Source organism: Rhamphochromis sp. 'chilingali' (assembly GCF_963969265.1).
Source record: "Rhamphochromis sp. 'chilingali' genome assembly, chromosome: 20".
NCBI lineage: Eukaryota > Metazoa > Chordata > Actinopteri > Cichliformes > Cichlidae > Rhamphochromis > Rhamphochromis sp. 'chilingali'.
Window position 1 is genome coordinate 1021406 of NC_137947.1, and position 22888 is coordinate 1044293.

A 22888-nucleotide genomic window follows, 5' to 3' on the forward strand; every position below is an offset into this window, starting at 1 on the left:
AATCGATTCTAGAAATCAGTGACGATACCCAGCCCTAGAAAGTACCAGTGCAGTCGAGTCAGTGCAGGGTGTGTCAGCGGGCTGCTGGAGACCACAGCCACACACTGCTTTTAGCAAGGACCCACCACCCAACAAGCCACTGGATTGTTGTCTGTCCCACACACAGAGGGTCGTCTTCTCTCCTGCAGGCCCCAACTGAAAGGCATTTCATCATGTCCACTGTTAAACTGATGGCTGACTGAGAAACGGGGGCGCAAACAAGCTTTTCCACAGCCCAGACAGGATGGCAGCTTTAACACGCGCAATAGACACACTTACTTTCCGCTCACGCTCAGGAAAACCTGCAGTGCATGCAGCAGTTCGGTTACCTAATGTGAACTGGTGTTTTCCACATCAGCGCCTTGGAGAAAAGCTCGTGCTCGTGCACGCGCAGCAGTGACACTTTTGAGCCAAACTCCGGAGCAGAGAGCTGTGTGACACGCAGGGCTGAGAGTTTCTGTGAACACCTCTGAACTATAAACGCAGTGTGGAAATGTGTCGGCCTGTACGACTTCTGTCAAACTTGTGGAGAGTTTTGACTCCCTGGCGAACTCCCAGTGCGTCACGGAGCCGAGCCCGGACGAGCCGAGAGCCGCTGTGCTGGCATCAGTGCAGCTGCTTCTCTTTCAGCTTACCTGTTAAGAGGCCGGAGGGCAGCAGAAGGCAGTAGAAGAGCCAGACAACCACCTGAAGATCCATGGCAGAGCACGTCAACGCCGCGCACACGGCACGAAGGCTGGCTCGATGTCAGACGCACTCCATTTGGTCTAAGGTGGCCGATCGCTGTCCGGGCCGTTACTCCGTAACGTGAACACTCACACTGAAGCTCCGCTTCGCGCTGAGCCGAGGGAGGGGGTCTTCTGTAGGGATAGCTGGAGGCCGGGCTGAGGCGGCTCCGCGGCACATGGAAAAAGTGATTCACGGGCGGTCCGTGTGAGGGGCGTTCATACTGCAGCTGCTCACAGTCGCCTCCCTCTCTCGCAGTCTGACTGCGCGTTAAAGTTCGTGCAGAGCGCTCACAGCACTCAGTCCTTCTTCTAATGACCCTTTCACACTCTCCCGTGTCAGATCCGTGTCAGTCAGTACTTGGGGGTACCTGAGGCCGCTCCTCACGTCAAGTTTGGCAAAATTCGTATAATAACGCGGTCAGGTAGCGCCCCTCTGCGTACGCAGGGTGACGCAGCACCGGCGTGGAGAGGTCACCGCGTTGATCCTGATGTGATGACTTAGAAAAACGATATTAATTGAAATAAACTCGTGGCGCTCAGCAGCCACTCCTGACTGCAAAGCAGTGAAATTACGACTTGTTCTCTCCAGATGTTTCCACATTACAGAACTCCAGATATCAGCTGATTTTTCACAGGTTTCAGTTACAAAGTCAACAAAAGTTTGGATTTGATAAATCTGTGGCTGTGGCTCAGTGTCCGCATTGAGCCACAGCCACAGATTTATCTTCCAGCTTCCGGCTGCAAATCACAGAAGAGATCAATGGCGCACAGTCCACTCAGTCATCCTGTGGCTGAGTGGCTGCTGTGGACCATTCAAAGCTCACTGCTCATCAGCGTGCTAAACCTTGGGGGGTCTCTCTGTCTAAATAAATAAATAAATCTGACCCCCCTAACCCCCCTGGAAATTACGCCCCTGTCGACACACAGTGACGTGGTTGTGATCTAGTGTTATTCTGCTCCCCCCCCCCCCCCCCCCCCCAAAAAAAAAACAAAAAACAAAAAAAAACAACAACAACTTTATTAAGCAACAGTATACAGAGAATGTATTTGAACATAATTAACACATGCCAGGGGGTGCATATAAAAAGTTACATAGCCTACATTCAAATAATTTGTAATTAGTACAAATAGTAATTGTTTTTATAGCCTTTTTATTAAGTGATCCACTAAGCAGTTATCAGTATAGCTGTGTTTAAAATGAGGCTTTTGGCTACTGTATTTGCATTTCTGGAAATAACATTTAGCTAAGATAGCTAACAGATTTATTATAAAGTATACATCTTCCGTTTTGCCTTTGAAAGAAACAAATACAACATTTTCCCATTTCAAAGTAAAGACAAGATGTTCTAGCACGTGACCCAGAAGTCTCAGGATAGCTTTCACATTCATGTCCCTTTTGAACTTTGTCATGATTAACTGCATACTATTTAGCACGAATATTCTCATTACCTTTACTGTGGTTTGTTAGACAGATTCTCCCTTTGTGTGAACCCACAAGGTTGGGTGGACCGGTGTTATTTGTGTGTGTCACTGAAACACGCAGCAAACTATCGGGAAGGTGGCGTGATTTGAACGTGATCACCTGCTGTAACCATGGTGATTAGACAGGTAAAGTTACACTTTCACAAACAGACACTGGACATGTTGATCCACAGCACCGCTCAAAGCCCGTGTTTAGCGTGTGGAAAACTTTTACACAGAAGAAGAACACGCCCGCCCACGGTCTGCTCCAGTCCTGGTTTACCCTCCGACCAAGAGGACCGGGGGAGGCGTGGCTTTATTCATTTCGCGCGAACATTTGTTTCTTCTTCCTGTGCAGTGTGCGCACTTCCGGAGAACGTTTGCAGACGGCGTCTGTGTGCTGGGGCTCTGCTCGTCCTCGTTTTGTTTTCGTGTTCGCTTGTGAGGCCAGCGGCATGTCTCAGGCTCGGGTTACCGACTTCTACTCCCGGACGAAGAAAGCCACTGGCGGCCCAACGAAGCCGACAGAGCCACGCAGCGCCTTCTCGTGTTCGTCGACAGTTCATGAAGAGTTTCTCCGTGTAATCGACGAGGCCGCAGGGCTGAACCATGGCGCGGAGCAACCCCTCTCCAGTCCCCGCACCCCCAAGCGGGGCTCGGCTGACCTCGGAGCGACCGTGTCCGCCGCAGCCGTCGAGCACAGCACCGCCAAGAAGAGGCGGCAGGCGGATCTCGGAGCACCGGCAGCCGCTGCAGGAGCAGAGAGGCCGGCGAGGCGGTCTGCCAGGAAGAAACTGGAGCTGCCCGCAGACACGGCACAGGTAACAGATGTGTGCATGTACACACAGACCCACAGGCTTTGTCCTGCCTTCACTCTGTAGTTGCAGGCTTTGTGTACTCTTCGTCATGCTCAGATCTTTGTAGTGTCTGGATATTTGCTCCTCTGGACTGATCTGGCTTTAAATCGGCATTCTGAATCTCACGAGGTTTCTCAGCTGAATAAATGAGATGTTTCTATGCCTTTTCTCAGAGACTGAACTTGTGATTTAATATCATTCCTGAGAGGGTTCAGTCTCAGCAGTTTGAATAAGTCGATCGGTCTTCATACTGGAACAATGAGAGCAGCCTGATCATATCTGAAACACGCCTCTCTTTAACAAAGGTTGCTGTGTGTGAGAGAGAAACACTCATGATGGCTAATCAGCATGTGGGGAGCAGGGCTGCACACATGACCTCTGGTGTGTTTTGGTCGCAGCTGAGAGTAGGGCTGCTCGATTATGGCAAAAATGATAATCACCATTATTTTCACTGAAAGCCCAGATCGTGGTTAAAATTCGATTAACTGAGCAGCCCTAGCTGAGATCACCTTTTTCCATTTCTGGCAGGTCCTGGGTAAAGAGGACATCGCTGCTCTCAAGTCACGCCTTCTGAGGATTAAGAAGCGTGTAGATGAGATCCCTGCCACTGCGTCCTCAGCTACACCCTCTCCATCTTTAGTGCCTGACAGTAGCTCCCCTGCTGTTCCTGAAACCATCATTTCGGCCTCTGCTGAAGCTAAGACCCTGAAGCTCTCTGTAGCTCGGGCCAAAGAGCTTGCAGCTAAAGCTCAGAAGAGGAAGGAAGCAAAAGCAGCAGCGGAGCATGAGCTGACTGAGACCCGTGCTCAGGACAGGTGAGCACTTGCACATGTGCACAGAGCTAAGTGAGAGTAAGCTGCATTTCCCCAAAGATGAGCTTTTGTTTAGTCCATGTTAAAGTGAATGTCCTCCCTTGTGTGTCCAGCACCGAGCAGCCAGCGTATCAGCGGTACCACACTCTTGCTCAAGATGCCCCCCCAGGCCTCTCGCTCCCCTACCATTACAAGGTGCTGGCTGAAATGTTCAGAAGCATGGACACTGTGGTCGCCATGTTGTACAACCGCTGCGAGACCGCGACCTTCACCAAGATCAAACGGGGAGTTCAGGACATGATGCACAAGTAAGTGTTCGGTTAGTCGGATGAGTTCGTGAGACAAAAGCTGAGAATGTGTGGGAAAGTGGAATGTGTCAGCAGTCCTGTTGTTTGTGCTAGAAAGGTTCCAGCTGTCAGCAGCTTCGTGTGTTTTTAAGCTAAGGCTCGCTGGACCTGTGGCTCGCTGCTAAAGATAATAACTGACTTCTTTCCTCTTTGAGGCGCTTTGAAGAGAGCCACGTGGGTCAGATAAAGACGGTGTTTCCTGAGGCCTACACGTTCCGGCAGGAGAAACACATCCAAGCTTTCAACAGCAGCATTAAGAAGGGAAGCTACCAGCTGACCGTGGACCCCATCATCGTCTCCGGTTAGAGCGCACGTCACCTTCAGCTCAGCCAACCCTTTTCTCCAAATACCATATTTGTAAACTGTCCCTCAGTACATGGCTTTGATTTGGGTTTTTGGGGTTGTTCTCCTCAGAAAATGGCGAGGCTCGACCTGTGCTGTCAGCCTCTCGTCTCCTGGAGAGAAGACGTGTGTTCCATAACAGCCTGCTTTCCATTGTCAAACAGCACCACAAGGTCAGCTGCTCTAGTTTGGGTTCACTCATTTTTTTAATAAGTCACACAGCAGTTACTTTTTTGTTGTCGTCTCAAACTTTTGCCTAAATCTCCTTTTTTTTCCCTGCAGGTTTTCCTGTCCTCGTTGGATCCCCCAGTGTTGGTTCCAGAAGACAAACTGACCCGCTGGCATCCTCGCTTTAATGTGGACTCTGTGCCAGCCGTCCATACGAGCGCACTGCCTCAGACTCCTCGCCCGGAGAAACTGGCCACAGCTCAGGAGGTGCTCGACAAGGCCCGCTCACTCATCACACCTAAGGTGCTGCAGCAGTGTCGCCGCTCTCACGCTTCTGCGTAAACGATGAGCTTACTGTAGTCTGAGATTAATATCTGTTAGGTGTTAGCACTCTGAATTTCAGGTGTTGTTTACACACATTTGTGGCGTTGTCTCAAAAGATTGAAGGTCACATGGGCAGTAATCACTCCAGGCTGTCAGTTCAACACTTGACCTCAATCACAAACAGCTGTGTCATACCCACACTCTGTAGCACTTTCCCCTCTCAGTTAATCACGTAGCCCCTCCTGAGTCTGCCACCAGACCAGCGTCGCGTGTTTTGTGTTGTTACTTGTAAACTCGCATCACCTCCTACTGTTCATGAGGGTGAAGGACAGAAGGAACAAGTTTAATCAAAGCCGTCTGCGTGAACATGGTGACTGACAGCTTACCGCCATCGATCCCTTTGGAGAGATGCAGCTCCTAATTCAGCATTTTTCTCAGTTGTATGTTCAGTTCCAGGAAACTGGTGAGCACTACTTAGTAACAGTGGGTGTAGTCACAAGAACGTCTTACTGTTAAGAGGCTGAGTCGTTTTGACCAGCACGTGTGCTCCATCCAACATGTAGGACTGCTTTCGTTGGGTGACGGGGACTAGAGAGAGAGCGTAGTTGGATATTTGGAAATCCAAAATCATATTCTTGTATATTTGTGCCCCATCATATCTTAATGATGTCAGTCTGCCCCAGGGCAGCTGTGGCTACAACTGCAGCTGCCTCCACCAGTGTGTGAATGTGAGAGTGAATGAATAGTGGCATTGTAAAGCGCTTTATAAAATGCAATCATTATTGTAGTACCATATCACCCTATCAGAGCACTTCGCTCTCGCTCTGCAGGCCTACTTGTTGTTCCTAGAGTATTTAAAAGTAGAATGGGAGGCAGAGCCTTCAGTTTTCAGGTCCCTCTTCTGTGGAACCAGCTTCCAGTTTGGATTCAGGAGACAGACGCTATCTCTACTTTTAAGATTCAAGCTTTCCTTTTTGCTGAAGTTAGGGCTGGACCGGTGACCCTGAATCCTCCCTTAGTTATGCTGCAACAGGTGTAGGCTGCCGGGGATTGTCATGATGCTCTTTAACGGAACTTTATATTAGTATAATTACTGTAACGCTAAATGTGTTGGCTTTTTGTGTGTGTTCAGATGGAGAAGGCTCTGATTGGGCTGGCTCTGAAGACAGAAGACAAAGCTGCTCACAAAGAGCCAACATCCCAGGAGAACCCCACAGTCCCCCAAACATCAGCTGTCCCAAATGCCCTGAAAGGGGTGTCCCAGTCTCTGCTGGACCGGGTAGGTAGACCGGGCACACAGTTCTTCAGGGGGGTCGACCACAGTGCTGTTGGAGCTTCTTTAAGATGTGATTTTTGTCTCTAACAGCTGCTAAAAACACATCTTTATAGTTTACTTTGCTTTCTCCTCAGATTCGGGCAAAGGAGGCACAGAAGCTCCAGGCAGTCATGACTCGTAACAGCAAGCAGGAGGAGCGCCTGTTAATGATGTCACGCCTTGGGGAGCTGGCACGGATTCTCCGCAGTGTGTTTGTTGCAGAGAAGAAACCGGCTTTAACGATGGAGGTGGCGTGTAACCGGATGGTGGCAAGCTACAGATCTTCTCTGAGCACAGGTTGGTTCACGAAACAAGAACAATGTGGTGCTTGTGCTGAGATCTCCCTCCACACAGGGTTTCTGTTTGTAACTGTTAGAAATGTATCAGAAAACTGAACCAGGTAGAGCCGTATTCACTAGGTAGAAGCTGACCGGCTGATCCTTTGTAATCAACAGGTGAAATGGAGAAACACATCCATCTGCTGGCAGAAGTGGCTGGTGATTGGCTGACTCTTCACACAGTGAGGAAGGACTTGTACCTGAAGCTGAATAAGAACATGGAGCTCAGCACTGTGACGGACACGGTGAACAGCAGACTCCGAGAGGAGGAGACTCTGATCTGAGGCCTGGTCGCCTCGCAGTATTTTTAGCACGTTTCAGTGGTTGTCCGCAGGTTTTGGCACGTTCGTCTGGTTTGGATAATACATGGATGGAGTTGAAGGAGTCCTCCTGACATGCTTGTGCTGAGTTGTTCGAAACACTGATCCAGTTTTGTTTTTTCCTTCTATCCAAAGTGTAACACGGATGTACTGACTTTGTTATTAGGAACACTTTTCTATGCAGTAAACTCATTTTGTATTTTAGATTCAGAGTCACTGTTTGATGATAATGTTCAAGAAACACAGTGAAGAGCTGCACCCAGCTTTGTGCTGTCACGAATGGTGGATTGGTCATGAGGGGATCTTAAACAGCTCAGCAGGGTGCTGTGGGTGTTTGATGTTCTCATTACTGATGCAGAAAACGGGTCCATTCGAGCAGCTGCAGGCTGATGTAACTCATCAGTAAAGGTAATGATTGACTTTGCTGTGACCAAACCGGAGTTTCAGCTCGTGTTCGGCTCGTTCTGGTTTGATGTGTAAGCAGACCTGCTTCATGACAGCTGCTGTGCTCTACAACTACACTCACCCTCGAGCAAAGCACAGCTGGCTGCAGCTGGAAGACTTGCACACAAAGACAATTTAAGCTGCACACTTGATTCTAAACCAGTATTAAGCTTGTCTCACGGCTTTAAATGTTCCAGCATAGACCGTGATGATCATTTAGTCATCAGTGATAACCAGTGTTTGTTTTTAGATGTTACATGATTGGACTGACACAGATGTGTTGTACACTTTATTGCAAAGTTACACCCAGTAAAGCTGGTTTTGGTCATTTCCAGTGGAACGTTTCATTTTTCAGTCATTACATTGATGGAGGCTGCTGCGTGTTCATGTGCTGCATCTTTTGTATTCTTAGTCATTTCAGTCTCATCTGCACTCCCTGTTATTTCCATCACAGTTGTTCATGTTACGTGACTAGCAGCTGCCTTCCAGTGGCAGAGTCGTCACGCCTGAACATGAACCCAGACAGGGTCAAACTCACCCTGCCTTCTGAGCCGAGGCAAAGTAAACTTGGATGCTGCTCAGACACTGGACGTACTGTACTTCCAGTAACATCCCATTAAAATAACGGGGCGCAGCTACACCCTGTAAACAAAATTACTGTAAAATTAAGAGATTTCTTGTCTGGGTCGAGTGTCCTCAGTACTGAAGCAGGGAGAAGACTCTGTGTGGTTTGAGTTTGTCGATGCCGTTTAGCTCTTTGAGCTCGATGACCACCATGCAGCCCAGAACCTCAGCCTGCTGTTTCCTCATCAGCTCGGCGGCAGCATGCAGCGTCCCTGCAATACACACATGTCAAAGTCTTAAAGGCAGACTTCCTAAGAGAAATCAGTCCAAAGAAAGTCACGCATCCCACCGATACTCCTAACAGCCCAATCCGCTTTATTTCCCTCTACACCGAGTTTTTATTGAAGTAGGGGGACCCAAGACGACAGTGCAAAGCAGGATTTGGGCTTGTCAGGTAACTTTTCTTTCAGTCTTCCAGAAAACAGGGAGAGCTCTCAGACCTCATTACCTCGGCGTTCTGTGATATGGATCAATAAAAAAACATATTTAATGGATCAATATGACCCAAAACAGCAACTGTTAGTACTTCTGGACCGATGTATGAAACTTTCATGCAGAGTAAGCCTGTGTTTGAATTACAGCCCTGCTGCTGCAGCTGAAAGAAAGCTTAAAGGTGTCTCGCGCACAACAACATTCGCTTCAAGCTGAGCTGAAAGCCTGGGTTGACTTTAGCCTAACTTATGGTCCCATTCACGTTATGCGTCTCAGAGGGGTTTCACAGACAGACCTCCAAAATGTAACTGCCCCTCGCTGGACGTGCACGACTCTATGGGCCAAAACAGGGGAGGAGGCAACAGCCGAGTTCACCAGGAGAAGATTAAACAAAGTATGAAAAGTGAAGACGAGTAGTGCGCATCACTGCCATTTCAAGACAGGAAAGCTGCCATTAATTAAAAAAGTCAAACCAGAGTCACAACATGAGACTGGGGGAAAAAAGATTCTAGTAATATTAATGCTGTGTGTCAGCCGCGAGCGAGCTGTGCAGCTTCTTTCATAAACCATAAGAAACGACCGCTACGCATCAGAGCTGCCGTCTGTCATGAAGGTTGTTTCTGTGAACGCTGAATCCCCCCGTGGCATCCATAATGTTACACGGATTATCTAATGTTGAAGTAAAAGCAGAAGTGCCAGTAAGGGGAAATATTCAGCAACATAACTTGTATTCATGTCTCAGTCGGACTGAATCACATCTAAACTGGGCAATTTCTCACCTCCAGTAGCCAGGAGGTCATCGACGAGCAGGACCCTTTGTCCTGGCGCCACAGCATCCTCCTGGATCTCTGCTTCTGCCTGGGGGAACAGAGTAAATACCATTTTTAATGAGATCTGAATGTGGTCAAGCTCAACGATGCAACAGAGACTAAACTTCTTATCTCAAGTAACAGTGAAAGGAGAAACTGAGTTTCTTGTAAACCTCGACTCATATCTGCATCATGATAGCTAGCAGTGGGTTTTCTGTCTCTGAATCTCTGAGCTGCTGTGCAGACACGTCACTGAAACAAAAACACGAATATGACAGCAAGCTGCAGTGCACGTATTTGTGATTAGCACTACAGGACCTAAAGGATGCACTTCAACTGGATCTTATTTTCCACTTCAACAGGTGAAAACAAGCTGACATTGTCTTAGTATACTGTTTGTTTGTTATGTAACAAACACCACAAACCCTCCCATCCTGGGTTTGTGGTGCTGGATCCTTCCTATAGGACGCAGCGCTTACAGCAGGCCAGTAAGGCTGAAGGTGTGTCTAAGATATTGCTGCCTTGTCTGCAGAATAGGATCATAGTGTCTACATTTCCATAAGTGTCTCTGTATACGGCTTGTGGAAGGGATGCGTTCAACTGCCCCATGGAAAAGAGGAGTGGGGATGAAAAAGTCGAGCAGTGAAATGTCCAAAAATACATATTTCCTCCACTTTTATGAGGATTGTCCTTAGTACCTCATCTCTAACAGTTTCATCCTGCCCGCCCTCCAAACACACAAACCTTTCAGAGTGTGTCCTTGTGTTCTTTACCTTGCCATACTCCAGATCATAAGAGACAGAAACAGTGGCTCCGGGCAGTTTGCCTTTCTTTCTGACCAGGACGAAGCCAACACCTAGCCTCTGGGCGAGCAGAGGCCCAAACAGGAAACCACGAGCATCTAAACCTGCCACACACAAACAGCAATAATGAGGTGGGAGGAGCAACATTTACATTAAAAGGACACAATAACATCAAACCTGCCCGAACCAAACCAGAGACGTTATCAGATGATGACTGTGATTGAATGATTAGAATTCTATAGAAACAGCAGTAAACTGATAAGATTATTTAATCCTCTGTGAGTGATTGTGTGTCTGAGCGTGCTCAGGGTTGCTGTTTGCTACTAAAGTGACGGCTGCACATTTAAACTGGATGCATGGAAGCAGTAAAGCTCACGGTCCCACAGCCTGATAAAGGAGTTCAGTGTGTAACAGATATTCTTGTACTCTAGCAGCTGCACTTCGAACAGACTAAAAGAGACTCGGCAGCAGCTTAAGGATCAAACACAACATTTTCTACATCACAAATAATCCTGTGATAATGCAAGTTTGTGATGGTTTAATTACAGCACTGCTTAACTCACACATGTTGCACAATAAAGAGTCAATGTAAATATTGTCTTTCCAGGCAATTTTAAACCTAAACTGAACACAGCCAACTTCAGCATGAGTTACCATGGTAACTTAACCAGATAAAAAGAGAGCCACTTTCATTTATTCACCGTGTGCTGTTGACTGTTACACGGACCTGACTGGCTTAAGAACATAAATAAACTAAGGAAGCAAGCAGGTACAGGCCGGCTTCCTGCCAGTCTCAACTCTTTCACTTTGAGCAGCTGTTGCTGAGGAGCTGGGTCCAGGGCGGCCTCATGTTTGACGTTGTAAGACAGCTTACACTAAGAACAAGTGATGGAAAAATATTGAACAGAAGTATCTGATGGAGTGTACATGCTTTACCACTATACTCACAGGAGTTAACACACAATATCTCACACAGCTGCACAAATAAAGTGGACTTTCCGAACACCAAGCATGCGATACAGCTGGCTGAGAGGATGTTTAAGGTGTGTTAAAGACGCCTTTAAAAGGTGGAGCACAGCAGTTTCAGAGCTCTGCTTTTGTTTTTCTTACCTACAATCAGATCCACGTGCTGGTACATGTTCCTCACATGTTCTTCAAACAGGTCAATTACTGCTTTAAGGGCAGCTGCATCCTTGAGGATGGGACAAATATCTCTGCAAGATTCAGACACAACAGTTTGTAGCATTTATAGCCTGGCAGATACAGGGCTTTTAACACTCATGCTATTGTTTGGTGGCTTAAAAGTCAGATATAACTGCTGATCTTTTTCTGAGGGAAGCCACCCTCTGATAGACAAACAATGCAACATGAGCACAGGAGGAACACCCTGAAACCATGCTGAAGGGTTTTCTCCTGTGTCTCCATTTATCAGCTGTTATAAATCCCAATACTGATATATCAGCAAATTCCTATGATCAGCTGATACTGGGAGTAGCTGTGGCTCAGCAGGAATAGTGGTTCGTCTACTTACTGGGGGGATTGGACCTCCAGGTAAAGAGTCAGGCTTAAATAGTAACCAGTCCTTTTGGATACACATCAGAATTATAACATACATTTCCACAGAGAGATTTCATTTCCTAGAGATGCAAAGTGTTGATTTCTGATCTATATTTGACATTGGAGTGACAAAACCCAGCCTTTGACTTGTAGGTGGCATAGTTATAATGCACAGTACTAACTGAACAAATACTGCATGTTATTTGAACTGAACCAGCCTGTAGCTGGATGTTGTAGTGTCACTGGGCTCTGTGTTGGGCGGACTACTTTTTACATGCTACCTCTAGGGAGTACTATTAGAAAACACTGTATGCATTTTCACTGCTGGAAGGCTAACACCCGATTATATTACTGTAACAGATCAACTGTTTCTGTGTCTGCAACATTCAGAGCTGAGTGGCAATTTTCATGCACAGTCATCAAAGTGTTGCAAGAAAATATTGCCACCGTCAAAAACTACTAACAGCCTGAAGGTTAAACGTTGTTTCATATTCATTTGCGTGATGTATTCCTTATTAAACAGCTCATCGTCATGTTCAAAGGCCTCTGAAGTTAACCTCTGAGCAGTTCTCTGACTACAGTGAAGGCTTTCAGTGCTTTGAGCCATTGCGGCATCCTGACAGCAAGATTTCAAAGGGATTTTATTTTGAAATACACACTGATATTGACCTCATGCTCAGCGGGTCACGGAGGCCGTTCACTGTCTGAAGCTCAGGCTGTGGAAACAATCGTAGGTCATAGATGAGCTGGTACCGATGACAGACTACATGAGCCGCTGCTTTAACTTGAAGAGCCCCGCCCTCCCTCTGCACTGCACGACACACACACACACACACACACACACACACACACACACACACACACACACACACACACACACACACACACACTATTCGGCTGTTCCTAAGTGCTCACTGTGGGGGCAAAGTGTGCTTCCTGGTAGCAGGGGTCTGACACGTGCCCTTGCACCTGGTTACAGCTCTCAGAGACCCGTTTCTATTCGCGGTAGACCAGCGAAGAGACCTTACGTTTGCTGGGCCGTTCAAACAAGAACGCAGTGTCTTACCTGAACAGGATCCCTTTCTTGGGAAAGTCTGGGAAAGCGCGGACGTGTCTCTGGACCAGCTGCAGCTTTGCCTCCCAACCTGCGGCCATGCTGAACGCTACTTCTTCTTCTTCTCCTCCTCCTACGGTGTGCAAACACTCCTTTGTCGCCCTCTTGTGCGGACGGGGATGCACAGTACAGCAGTGCAATTCATCCTGATCGGTGATTGGTCGAAAGTCTAGAGTGAAAGAACAGGCTTGTGATTGGTGAAAAATGTGCAACGAAGAAGCCTTCTTTTATTCACTCAGTTTGTTGTCTGATTTTTCTTTGTCAGGTGATGTTTCCAGCTCCTTTATCCCACCTGACGCCTGGACTGCTGTCTGTGGTCTTCAGAATCAGAATACTTTATTGATCCCTGGGGGAAATTATTTTTTGTTACAGTGCTCCATTTTAAACCAACATTAAGACAAGACAGACAATACACTAACTAAGAATAGTACAATATATACATACATACATACATAAGTCAGTCAGCATGATCACAATGAGTTATTTATGTATTCTGACTGGTTTACAATGACAGGACAGTAAGCATTATCAGTGTATATTCCAATAAAAGCATCTAGTTTTTACTCCAACGTCGATGAGGATTTTCTTTTGGCTCTTTTGAACCAACAGGTTGGAAAGTCTCCTGAAATTAAGCGCAATTGAAAATCAATTCCTTTCTTTTCTTCTGTGATTATCATGTGCAAAGACTAGCCATAAGAGGAGTCTTTTAGGTTCTCCTGATGAGACAATGTAACTGTTTTACTTTTGTACTGGTAAAAACTGAAGGATTATTCATGACACTGTCATTTACAGACAGACATGTTAGAGTTCACTTGCCAAAGGTAAAAGAGTTGTAAAATCATTACAAACTTGCTATGAGAGATTATGTTTGTCCTGTGACAAATAGACTGAATAGTTGATTATGAAAATGGCGTGATCATACACCATGGCCTTCACAGTCAACCAAGACTATCTGGGGAAATTTGACTCCCATAACAGATAATAGCTCTGTTAGTGTTTCCTAATCAATTCCAGGAAACGCTGAAGTTGTTGCGGAGGCATGTGTTGTACAAATACTTCCAAAACTTGTCTTTGCCTGCATGTACACATTGCTTCGTTGGTTCAGGTCTGTTATGTGTTTCTAGACCTATTGGCAGAGAATAACTTAATAATAAAAAAATACAAAACACATGTCTAAGGCAGATTAAAGCCCAACTTAGGCATTCATTAAGTAAATCCACAACTCACTGTTACTGTAACACAGGACACTTTATTAAAGGTGATGAATACAGGAAAACAGCACTGCAGGAGAGTCAATCAGTGAACTGAACTACAAAAAGTCAAAAGTGCCCATCCGGTAGGCTGGAATCATACATGTTTAAAGAAAGTTTACAACGAGCGAGATGTACTGACAATAGCCAAACACGGGTAAATGTGTAGTAAATGGCAGTGCGGTAAATCTGCCTAGTATGGCATTAAATACGCTTACTACTTCATATATCTCAGATCGTTTGTAACGAGCCACGGAAAGCAGGTGTAGCCACTGAAAAGACTAGAAATGGGCGGCTAGCGCGCGGCTAACATTTACCACAAAGCAAAAGGGTTAAACGCGCTATTCAGCGTCGTTTCCGCTAAATCCAGACTCTGTAACTTGACGTAAACATAGAAGAAATGCCAGTTTCCATTAAAAAAAATAGCGGACTTGCCGACTTCTTCGCTCTTCCGCTTCGTGTTGTTGTTGTTTTGGTGACGCAACTTCCGTCGAGCAGACGATTGGTCGTCTACAGTAGGTGGCGCTGTTTGACAGTGATGCGGCTTCTTATAATTCGAAGAAGAAATGCGGCGCTTCTTCTTCCTGTGTGGTGAGTACAGAGGATCGTGTACAGGCTGTTGACATGGCACACTGATGTCGGTGTGTGTCACACTCGTGTCCGCTCGCCGTGCCGTGGCGCCGGCATGTTTGTGGGCTGGATGGAGCGGGTGGAGGAAAGCGTGTGCCGGGGGATTCAGGCTGGTCCCGTCCAGAGCCCGCAGCGGGACACGGCCCGGGGCTGCAGGTCAGTGCTGCCGCTGTCAGGACACATCAGACCCGTGCTGAACTCGAGCTTTAAAGCAGCGTTTAACCAGCCGGGTTCAAATGTCTGCCCCGGTGCTTACAGATCGACAGCAGCGATCTGACCTCAGTCTGAACTCAGGTTAATTGTAGCCTACAGAGTATCTGCAGTCAGTTAACGTGTTGTGTGCTGTCAGCAGTAGCTGATGAAAAGGGAGTGACTCAGAGTAGCGTCATAAGAACATGTGGGGAAACAAACAGTTCAAAACGAGCTCTTTGAGGTTTTATCTTTTATTTCCCACAGTATTGAGCCCCCTTCAAATCAATCAACCAATAACACTTACAGGAAGTGAAATCGAGTCTGACTGTGTTGTCTCCCTTCTAAGGGAAGCTGTTGCGGGATGGAGAGGACAGGAAAGCAGTGGTGAGCCTCCATGTTTAATCTGAGTTTGCCCCTCGGTGCATGCTGGGAATGATGTGAATGTTAATGTGGACAGCAGATTCTCATGTGGGACGGATCGTCCATAGTTTTTCAGTGGAAGTGATGAATATTCAGAGACTCACAGCAGTGTCTGACAGTCTGCCTGTACGTTGCTGTGTTCAGATCTGTGTTGAGGGGAACATTGCCAGTGGGAAGACAACATGTCTGGAATATTTCAGCAAAACCAGCAGTATCGAGGTCAGTCAGTCTTTGTGCAGTGTAGCTGTGTGCGTTCAAGATTTCCAGTGTTACCGAGCTCAAAGTATACCATTTGTTCACGAATGTATTCCTCTCTCCTTGCCTCTTTCTTGCAGGTCCTTACAGAGCCAATCTCTAAATGGAGAGATGTCCGAGGGCACAACCCTCTGGTAACGTACATGACCGTGCTGTCAGTGTGCAGAGCTGGAAGGATTCTTCCAAAACATTTTGTGCTTTTATGATGCTGGAGTGTTGAACGCACCGGTGCTGAACGCGCCGGTGCTGAACATGCCGGTGCTTAACATGCCGGTGCTGAACGCGCCGGTGCTTAACATGCCGGTGCTGAACGCGCCGGTGTTTAACATGCCGGTGCTGAACGCGCCGGTGCTTAACATGCCGGTGCTGAACGCGCCGGTGTTTAACGCGCTGGTGCTTAACGCGCTGGTGCTGAACAGTGTTGACTTGGGATGAGATGTGGTGAGTGTAAACACCATGGATTGTCTCTGTATACTCCCGCTTCCATCAGGATCCTTCCTCAGGAGTCTGGTCAAGCTTATCAAATGCTCTGGGAATGTGTTGAGTGCTGGTTGGTAGTGTGACTTCCCTGCATGTCAGTCTAGCTGTTCACCTGCAGGTTCTGTCCCCGCAGGCTTTAATGTACCAGGATCCTCAGCGCTGGGGCATCACGCTACAGACCTACGTTCAGCTCACTATGCTGGATCGACACCTGTCAGCTGTGGTAAGTGTCCTGCTAGCTAGCACCACAGCTGGTTTACTCTGTGCTTGTTTTGTTGCATGCTAACACCCATATAGCCTGGGCTAGCACACTGATGGCTGTACGCTGGTTATGCAAACGGATACGCTGGCACACGTGCTGTTTCTTGTTGGTTTCAGGCAGCTCCTGTTAGGATGATGGAGAGATCTCTCTTCAGCGCCAAGTACATCTTTGTGGAGAATCTCTTCAGAAGGTACAGTAATCTGATCCACGGATCATCCACACAGTTTCACCTGAACAACACAGCCCTGCAGCGCTGAAGTAGGAGAGTGTGCAACCTGTGCATGTGATTTATGTACAGACAGAGAGGATGGATTGTTATTTCAGTCAGGCTCAGCATCTGTTCTCATGTCTTTAATGTAAAGGTCGTGTTCAGTCATGCATCATTGTAGCCAAGTCTTACCATGAAATAGTCCAGATGTTGATTTGCAGTAATGGCCAAAGTGCCTCACAGCCGCAGCTATGTAAACAGAGAAGCAGTTACTTAAAATGTAACATTTCATTTAAAATATGTAACTGTCTCAAATGAATCATCCAACCTGTAACTGAGCATTTCTGACATTTCTGGGAATTTAGAGAGCTGGGGTGGTTCGGGAGGTAGAGACGGTCACCTACTAATCAGAGCGTTGATGGTTTGATCTTTGACTGCTACAGTCTATGGTTGAACCTCCAATGTGTGGAGAGTCCCGGGTATTTAAGCCGTAGTTGGTGTTGTTGACCCGCTAGTGATCATGTGCCAACGTGTGAAATGGGGTGTGGGTCATTATCAGCGGAGGTTCTGGGTGAAATCACTGTGAGACCTTAGAACTGAAGATGCTTCTAAGGTGAGAGCTGAAACGTCTTCAAGACATTTCAAGAAGTCCAGTCGGTTTTCTTTCCAAGCTCGTTAGGTCAGATAGAACCTGTGAATGAGTGAATGAGACATGTTTATAAAGTGCTTTGAGTAGAATTAGAGTTTTATTTCATGTTTTTCTTCCAGTGGGAAAATGCCAGAGGTGGACTATGCTGTTCTCAGCGAGTGGTTTGACTGGATTACAGCTAACATTTGCATTCCTGTTGATCTCATTGGTGAGTACAACACAAACAAACCTGCTGCAGCTCAGCATCAAGAAACAAAGCACGAATCCTGTGCACGTCTGAATGTACACGATGAGAACTGACCTCTGTCTTTGAGGTTGTGTGTTTATACAAATGGCATTCCTATGTAATGAAATGAGTTCATGTAGTCGCAGTAATAATAATGATACATGTCATATTTGGCTTTTTCCCTGGCTCCAGTTTACCTGCAGACGTCTCCTCAGACCTGCCATGAAAGGTTAAAGCAGCGATGCAGAGAAGAGGAGAAAGTCATTCCACTGGTGAGGAGCTTGTGCTTCACTTCATTGAAGTTTGTCAATTCAAAGGGACACAGACAGCTGCACAGTAGTGCCAATCTAATGACCACTTGAAGTGACCACAAAGCTACTCCAGAGAGTCTGAAAACATTTCCAACTCATGGTGAAAAATCTGAGGTTTGTCAAGGCAAATGGCATTTAACACTTTGTTTGAAACGCGTACAAATGCTGGAGCTCTGCTTCAAAGGTGAAGCTGGTTCCTAGAGATGCAACAAAAGGCTAAAGATGTGAGCAGCAGCACACGTCAGCACACGGCTTCCTCCTAGCTCCAGTTTCTGTTCACCTGGGGCTTCACTACATGGACTGCAGTGAGGTGGCATCAATATTTACACCTTACCAGACAACTGCTACTACAAACATACATGACAAGTTTACAGCAGGCGTCCTGTCAATTCAAGTCAGTGTATTTATAAGTATGTTTTTAAACAACAGGTTGACCAAAGTGCTGCACAAACTGGGAAAAAACCCAACAGACAGGTCACAAAAACAAAGAAAAGAGTCACAGTAAGGGAATAAAGATGTGGTGTTAGGGAGGTCCTAATGCGAAAAGGAGAGCGTTCCAAAGTCACGATGTAGCCACCGTAAAGGCCGGCCTGCTCTGTGTTTGAGTCTGCTTCTAGGAACAACAAGACCTGAAGGCTCTGTTAGGAGTATGTTCAGAGAGGTAAGAGGGAGCCGACCCATTTAGAGACTTAAAAGCAAACAATTAAAGCTTAAAATCAAATCTAAAATTTACTGGAAGCCAAAACTGGGGAAATGCTGTCGCGTTTACGTTGCCTGTGAGCAGGTTGGAGAAGAGGGAGCAGAGCCTGGCTGATGCCCAAATAAAGGCCCCAATATTCTGAAACAGCAGAAAAATGTCCAGCAGGAGTGATGGTGCAGAGCTCGCGCACAGGTAACAGAGGTTTAACTGGTCAGCACAGAAATTTGAATTATGACAGTGATCAGAAAAGTGGCTGTAGCTCAGGTGGCAGAGCAGATCAGCCACTAACCAGAAGGTCGGTGGTTCGATCCCAGGCTGCTCCAGTCTGCATGCCAAATATCCTCGGGCAAGATACTAACCCATGTTGCTCTCCGATGCATCCATCGGAGTGTGAATGTCTATGAATGCTAGATACTTAGCACTTAAGCTTAGAAGTGCTTGTGTGAATGGGTGAATGAATTAGTTGTATAAAGCGCTTTGAGTGCTCAGAGTAGAAAAGCGCTATATAAGAACCAGGCCATTTACCAAAAGTGCAAATTAGAATATCACATAATTACAGAGCACGAGATAAGACTGAATCCAAAGTACGTCCACGCTCGTGGGAGGGAGCGCCGACTGAACAAGACTAAAACAGTCAGTAAGGTTCAGGACGTCTTTCACAAGAGGTTTAGTGGGGCAGCAAACATGAATCTTAAAATCCCAAAGAATTAGAGTCGTTCCGGATAAAAAGACCTTAAATAAAATCCTTGTTAAACTGCGGAGCCCATAAATATCAGCAGTGAGCTGTCTCTCAGGTGTGTGTGTGTGTGTCCATCCACCAGGAGTACCTTGAGTCCATTCACCAGCTTTATGAGGAGTGGCTAATCAGGCGTAGCTCCTGGCCTGTTCCTGCTCCTGTGTTGGTGAGTGTTCACACGAGCACAGCTTTGCTTTCAGGTAGTACTCTCACACCACAGACACACACAGTGAATGATAACAATGAATTGGGGAAACCTTGGGTTCTTGTCTCATGCCACCCACCTAAATATTGTTGCAACTAAGCCCATAACAAGGACGGGACGGTGCACTCTTCCACACTGATTAGAAACACGACGAGGAACCTGGGCCCAAACTCCCAGGTCTGGTTGACCCAAGTTGTTTTTGAAGCACGAGTTGTGTCAGTGTGATTGGACTCGTTCTTATTAAGTGCTTTTCTACTCAAAGCATGTCATACTGTATGCCTCATTCACCCATCCACACACAACACATACGAGCACTGTTTTCTATTCTTTCTATCCAGCTCTATCCACTCATTTAGAAGATCTTTGCTGCTCACTGTATAGAAGAGCCTGTGTAGTGGTGTTCTTCCTGTTTATTACTTCTAGGCTGGACATATTCATTCTTATCAGGATGTCCTAAAAACTCCCTGAAAAGCCTTCAGTTGATCCAAAATACTGCAGTGACAGGGACGTTCAGCCCCCACAGGAGAGGCGGAGCCTTCAGCTTTCAGCCGTCTCTTTTGCAGTACCAGCTCTGTTTTGATTCAGAAGACTGTCTGCTGTCAGGATTACGCTTTGTGATGAAGCATATTCAACCCCACTATGAAGAACGCTTGGGAAAGCCGTCCCTACAATTAGTTTTATCCAGGTTTGTCCTTTAGTGCAGCGTAGAGACACTGTATCATTGTTTGTTTTCCCCGCTTCCCCCAAAACACAGGCTTTAATCTGGTTTGGAGCCATGTTTTTGCTGCTTTCTGTGTCGAGTAAGTCCCTCATAGCCAACCCTGATCTTCCTGATATTTAAGAATGATGTGTGTGTTTGCAGGTGATTCCTGCTGACCACAACCTGCAGAGGATGCTGCACCAGTACGAAGAGAACCGAGCCAAGATCCTAGCAGCAAGTCTCTGATTCCCGAACACGCACTCATGCTAACCCCAACCTGACAGGAAGCTGTTACAGCACCTTTTTTAAGCTGTTTCTGATCTTACACCTCGTCACATGTGACATTTTTGTATGCACTCCCAGGTCAGCCATTCCTATTCATGAAGACCAATCTCAGTACATTTGATTGCAGTATTAAAGTAAAATGTAATCGATGTGCTCACAAGAAACTATCGAGAAACTGAACATGAGAGCGGATCATTCCAGTGCTCGAGCCCAAGCCTGTCAGCCTTCAAAGATGCTGCGCGCTCAGGCTGGTCCTTGCATCTTATCTGCTGAGTTTTTCCTGAGAGCGTGATTAATCCTCTGTGAGTCTGAGGAAGTGTGTAAGTGAAAACTCTTCATACAGAACAAGTCCAGTGACAGCGTTGTGTCACTTCAGACCACGAGTTATACGTCCTGGTCTGATCATCACTCTGTATCACTCCTCTGTCCTTTACCTGCCTCCATCTGCTCTGCCACCTGAATGAAGGAGCCTATTTCCATGACAACATTTAGTCAGTGTTTGAACAGGCTGTGTGATCCGGCACTGTGAAAAATCTGCAGCCACTGACAGCCTGACGCCCTGGAGCCTTGAACTCGGGGACACGTTGGAGCTTCCTGAGTGATGCTGTGGGCTCTCTGCCTTCTCTTTCCTTACCCGGATGATTGAGCGTGCTTAAAGACTCACTGCCAGGTCACATGACTGATCAGTCGAGTTTACAGCGCTTGAAGGATCAAGCAGAGTTGGCTGCATTGTGTTAGGAATAAAATGTGTGTAAAAATTTGTGTTTTATTTTATACACTTTGCAATTGTGCTCATTGAGAGTTGGCACTCTGTGTAATAAAAGTCAAAAGCATCAATTAAACAATATGATTGAACTGAATTATTGGCGTGTTGACTGCAGAGGGATTAGCAAACTGCTTGCACATCAGTTAAAGTCAGGGTGATATTTTTCTGGGCTGTGGGAGGCCGACAGACTTGGGTAATGAATAGAAAACTCGTCTTGGGGCTGCAAGTATAAAGCAGCTTGAGCTCAAACATTGCTGTGGTTTGGTGCTATAAATAAACGTGACAGCTTTTAACCAAAGGGAAAAAAATGACCCAAACTATTGTTTGTCCTCCATCCAGATCCACCAACAGAAGATTAGTGACCTCAGACCACAGAGGCAGCATGCATACACATGTTTTTGCACTGCACCACTTTACTTAGACGTCACTCTTCCATCCAACACATATAATGAACTAATAAAATATTTCTTACAAGTCAAAGTTGGGTTTTTGTCTCGTATCCTACAGAAATGGCATTCAACGCGAGTCTGTAATTAGACTTTCAATGTAAATAATATTTACGACAGGCTTAGGGCGTCGGGGGGTTCCCGGAGGCGTCTTCCTTGGGGGGCTCAACCCGGGGTATCGATCATGGCCTATTAAGGGCTCTGTTGGCTCTCGGGTGACTGTTTCCTCGTGGCTGCGTGCAGCGGGGCTAGGGGAGGGTCTGTGCTGACGGACGTGGGTTACTGACCTGGTAGCCTGGCTGCCCCTGGGTGGGTCCGGGATGGGCGTGAGGTTCTGGGGGCGCTCCGCCTCTGGGCTGGGGCCCGGGCCGGGCCTCGGGGGCTTGGGTCCTGGTTGGTGTGTCACCAGGGTTGTGGGCGGGTGGGTGCATCGGGGCCCAGCCCAGGAGCAGGGTGCCGCCAGTGCATCGAGCCGCCTGGGGGGCTCTTCAACTGGTGGGGGAGATTGTCACATCTTGCAGGAGCTTTCCTCTCCTCAGGAGCTCTCTCTGCAGGAGGGGGAGATACAGGAGAGGTGGAGGAAGATCTCAGCCTGGGTGTCTATTGTCTTATGTAGTCTGGAAGATGAGTGGATGGTGGGGTGGGTGCAGTTTTCTCTGTGGTGGGGTTGGGTGGACTGTCCCGGGCTCTGTGTGGCCGGGAGGCGCTGCTGCACTGGGCCCGGTCTGGATGGGCCTGGGCCCCCTTTCCCTGGCGGGTCGCAGAGTATGGGGGTGCCTACTGGGGTCAGCAGGGGAGCTGGCCCCAGGGAGGGGTCACCTGCCCCTCCCTTCCTTCCCTCCCCATCTCCAGCTGCCTCCCTCTTCCCGCTCCACCACAACCACCCACACATGCAGGACCTTGGAGTAGGGGTATGTCACCAGGGTGCAGAGGAGGCTACCCCCCCCCCCCCCCCCCTCTGTCCCCTTCTGGCTGCCTCTGCCTCAATTTTATCCCACAACTTAGACATTCACATTACTCACACTCTCATTACACATACATATAGGATCTTGGGGGTGGGCACGATACACAGAGTCCAAAGTACCATCAGGGTGTACACCCCACCCCTGGCATCGTTGCCCACCTCTCAATTTTAAATACACGTAGACATTGAGGGCTAGCAGGAGGGACCATGCGCTTACCTGCTGCTCTCTGGCAGGTAGCTCCAAGCCCTCCTGGGTTTTAAATGCACCTTAGAACACACATGCATCAACACTACAATGAGCGGGTGGAGGGAGGTTTGGAGTCTTCTCTCACCCCCATTCTCTGCGGCCTGCTGGAGCGGGGGGGGGCT

At 47.3% G+C, this 22888-nt stretch overlaps 4 protein-coding genes across 8 annotated transcripts in view; 2 read left to right on the plus strand and 2 right to left on the minus strand.

Annotated features, from left to right (window-relative positions):
- Positions 1 to 1146, minus strand: part of piezo1 (piezo type mechanosensitive ion channel component 1 (Er blood group)) — a 97582-nt gene extending 96436 nt beyond the window's left edge. For 2 of the 4 annotated variants that reach the window (XM_080869218.1, XM_080869217.1), the window contains exon 1: positions 675 to 1146. In XM_080869218.1, coding sequence (XP_080725344.1) covers positions 675 to 738 — 64 coding nt within the window. In that variant the 5' untranslated portion in view covers positions 739 to 1146. The remainder of the gene's footprint in view (positions 1 to 674) is intronic. The other 2 variants (XM_080869216.1, XM_080869215.1) reach the window with 1 other exon arrangement.
- Positions 1147 to 2577: 1431 nt separating this feature from the next.
- Positions 2578 to 7829, plus strand: cdt1 (chromatin licensing and DNA replication factor 1). The gene is made up of 9 exons (XM_080869226.1): positions 2578 to 3049; positions 3614 to 3900; positions 4011 to 4205; positions 4400 to 4545; positions 4659 to 4759; positions 4869 to 5057; positions 6211 to 6357; positions 6489 to 6690; positions 6849 to 7829. Exons 1-9 carry the CDS (start codon positions 2684 to 2686, stop codon positions 7013 to 7015), a joined length of 1800 nt encoding a protein of 599 aa, XP_080725352.1. The 5' UTR covers positions 2578 to 2683; the 3' UTR covers positions 7016 to 7829.
- On the minus strand, positions 7772 to 12890 carry aprt (adenine phosphoribosyltransferase). The gene is made up of 5 exons (XM_080869229.1): positions 12787 to 12890; positions 11274 to 11377; positions 10134 to 10267; positions 9331 to 9409; positions 7772 to 8331 (listed from the first exon to the last, which is right to left on the minus strand). Exons 1-5 carry the CDS (start codon positions 12873 to 12875, stop codon positions 8192 to 8194), a joined length of 546 nt encoding a protein of 181 aa, XP_080725355.1. The 5' UTR covers positions 12876 to 12890; the 3' UTR covers positions 7772 to 8191.
- A 1751-nt stretch (positions 12891 to 14641) lies between these two features.
- tk2 (thymidine kinase 2) lies at positions 14642 to 21180 on the plus strand. 2 transcript variants are annotated; one of them, XM_080869227.1, is made up of 10 exons: positions 14647 to 14870; positions 15253 to 15290; positions 15471 to 15545; positions 15662 to 15715; positions 16195 to 16284; positions 16440 to 16513; positions 17300 to 17388; positions 17599 to 17678; positions 19239 to 19319; positions 20221 to 21180. In XM_080869227.1, the coding sequence occupies exons 1-10, from the start codon at positions 14720 to 14722 to the stop codon at positions 20302 to 20304; spliced, it is 816 nt and encodes a 271-aa protein (XP_080725353.1). In that variant the 5' UTR covers positions 14647 to 14719; the 3' UTR covers positions 20305 to 21180. The 2 variants fall into 2 exon arrangements, with proteins under 2 accessions (XP_080725354.1, XP_080725353.1); XM_080869228.1 differs by lacking the exon at positions 19239 to 19319 and having other exon boundaries at positions 14642 to 14870.
- The last annotated feature ends 1708 nt before the right edge of the window (positions 21181 to 22888 follow it).

Bases quoted from the DNA above. Each gene is read 5' to 3' on its own strand.
- tk2 (XM_080869227.1), top strand. From the start codon at position 14,720: ATGTCGGTGTGTGTCACACTCGTGTCCGCTCGCCGTGCCGTGGCGCCG. The intron at 15,716-16,194 runs GTAACGTACATG...CTGTCCCCGCAG, and splicing joins TCCGAGGGCACAACCCTCTG to GCTTTAATGTACCAGGATCC. The intron at 19,320-20,220 runs GTGAGTGTTCAC...GTGTGTTTGCAG, and splicing joins CTGTTCCTGCTCCTGTGTTG to GTGATTCCTGCTGACCACAA.
- cdt1 (XM_080869226.1), top strand. From the start codon at position 2,684: ATGTCTCAGGCTCGGGTTACCGACTTCTACTCCCGGACGAAGAAAGCC. The intron at 4,546-4,658 runs GTTAGAGCGCAC...TGTTCTCCTCAG, and splicing joins GGACCCCATCATCGTCTCCG to AAAATGGCGAGGCTCGACCT. The intron at 5,058-6,210 runs GTGCTGCAGCAG...GTGTGTGTTCAG, and splicing joins GCTCACTCATCACACCTAAG to ATGGAGAAGGCTCTGATTGG.
- aprt (XM_080869229.1), bottom strand. From the start codon at position 12,875: ATGGCCGCAGGTTGGGAGGCAAAGCTGCAGCTGGTCCAGAGACACGTC. The intron at 10,268-11,273 runs GTAAGAAAAACA...TGTGTGTGGCAG, and splicing joins GCACGTGGATCTGATTGTAG to GTTTAGATGCTCGTGGTTTC. The intron at 9,410-10,133 runs GTAAAGAACACA...CTGTTCCCCCAG, and splicing joins ATGATCTGGAGTATGGCAAG to GCAGAAGCAGAGATCCAGGA.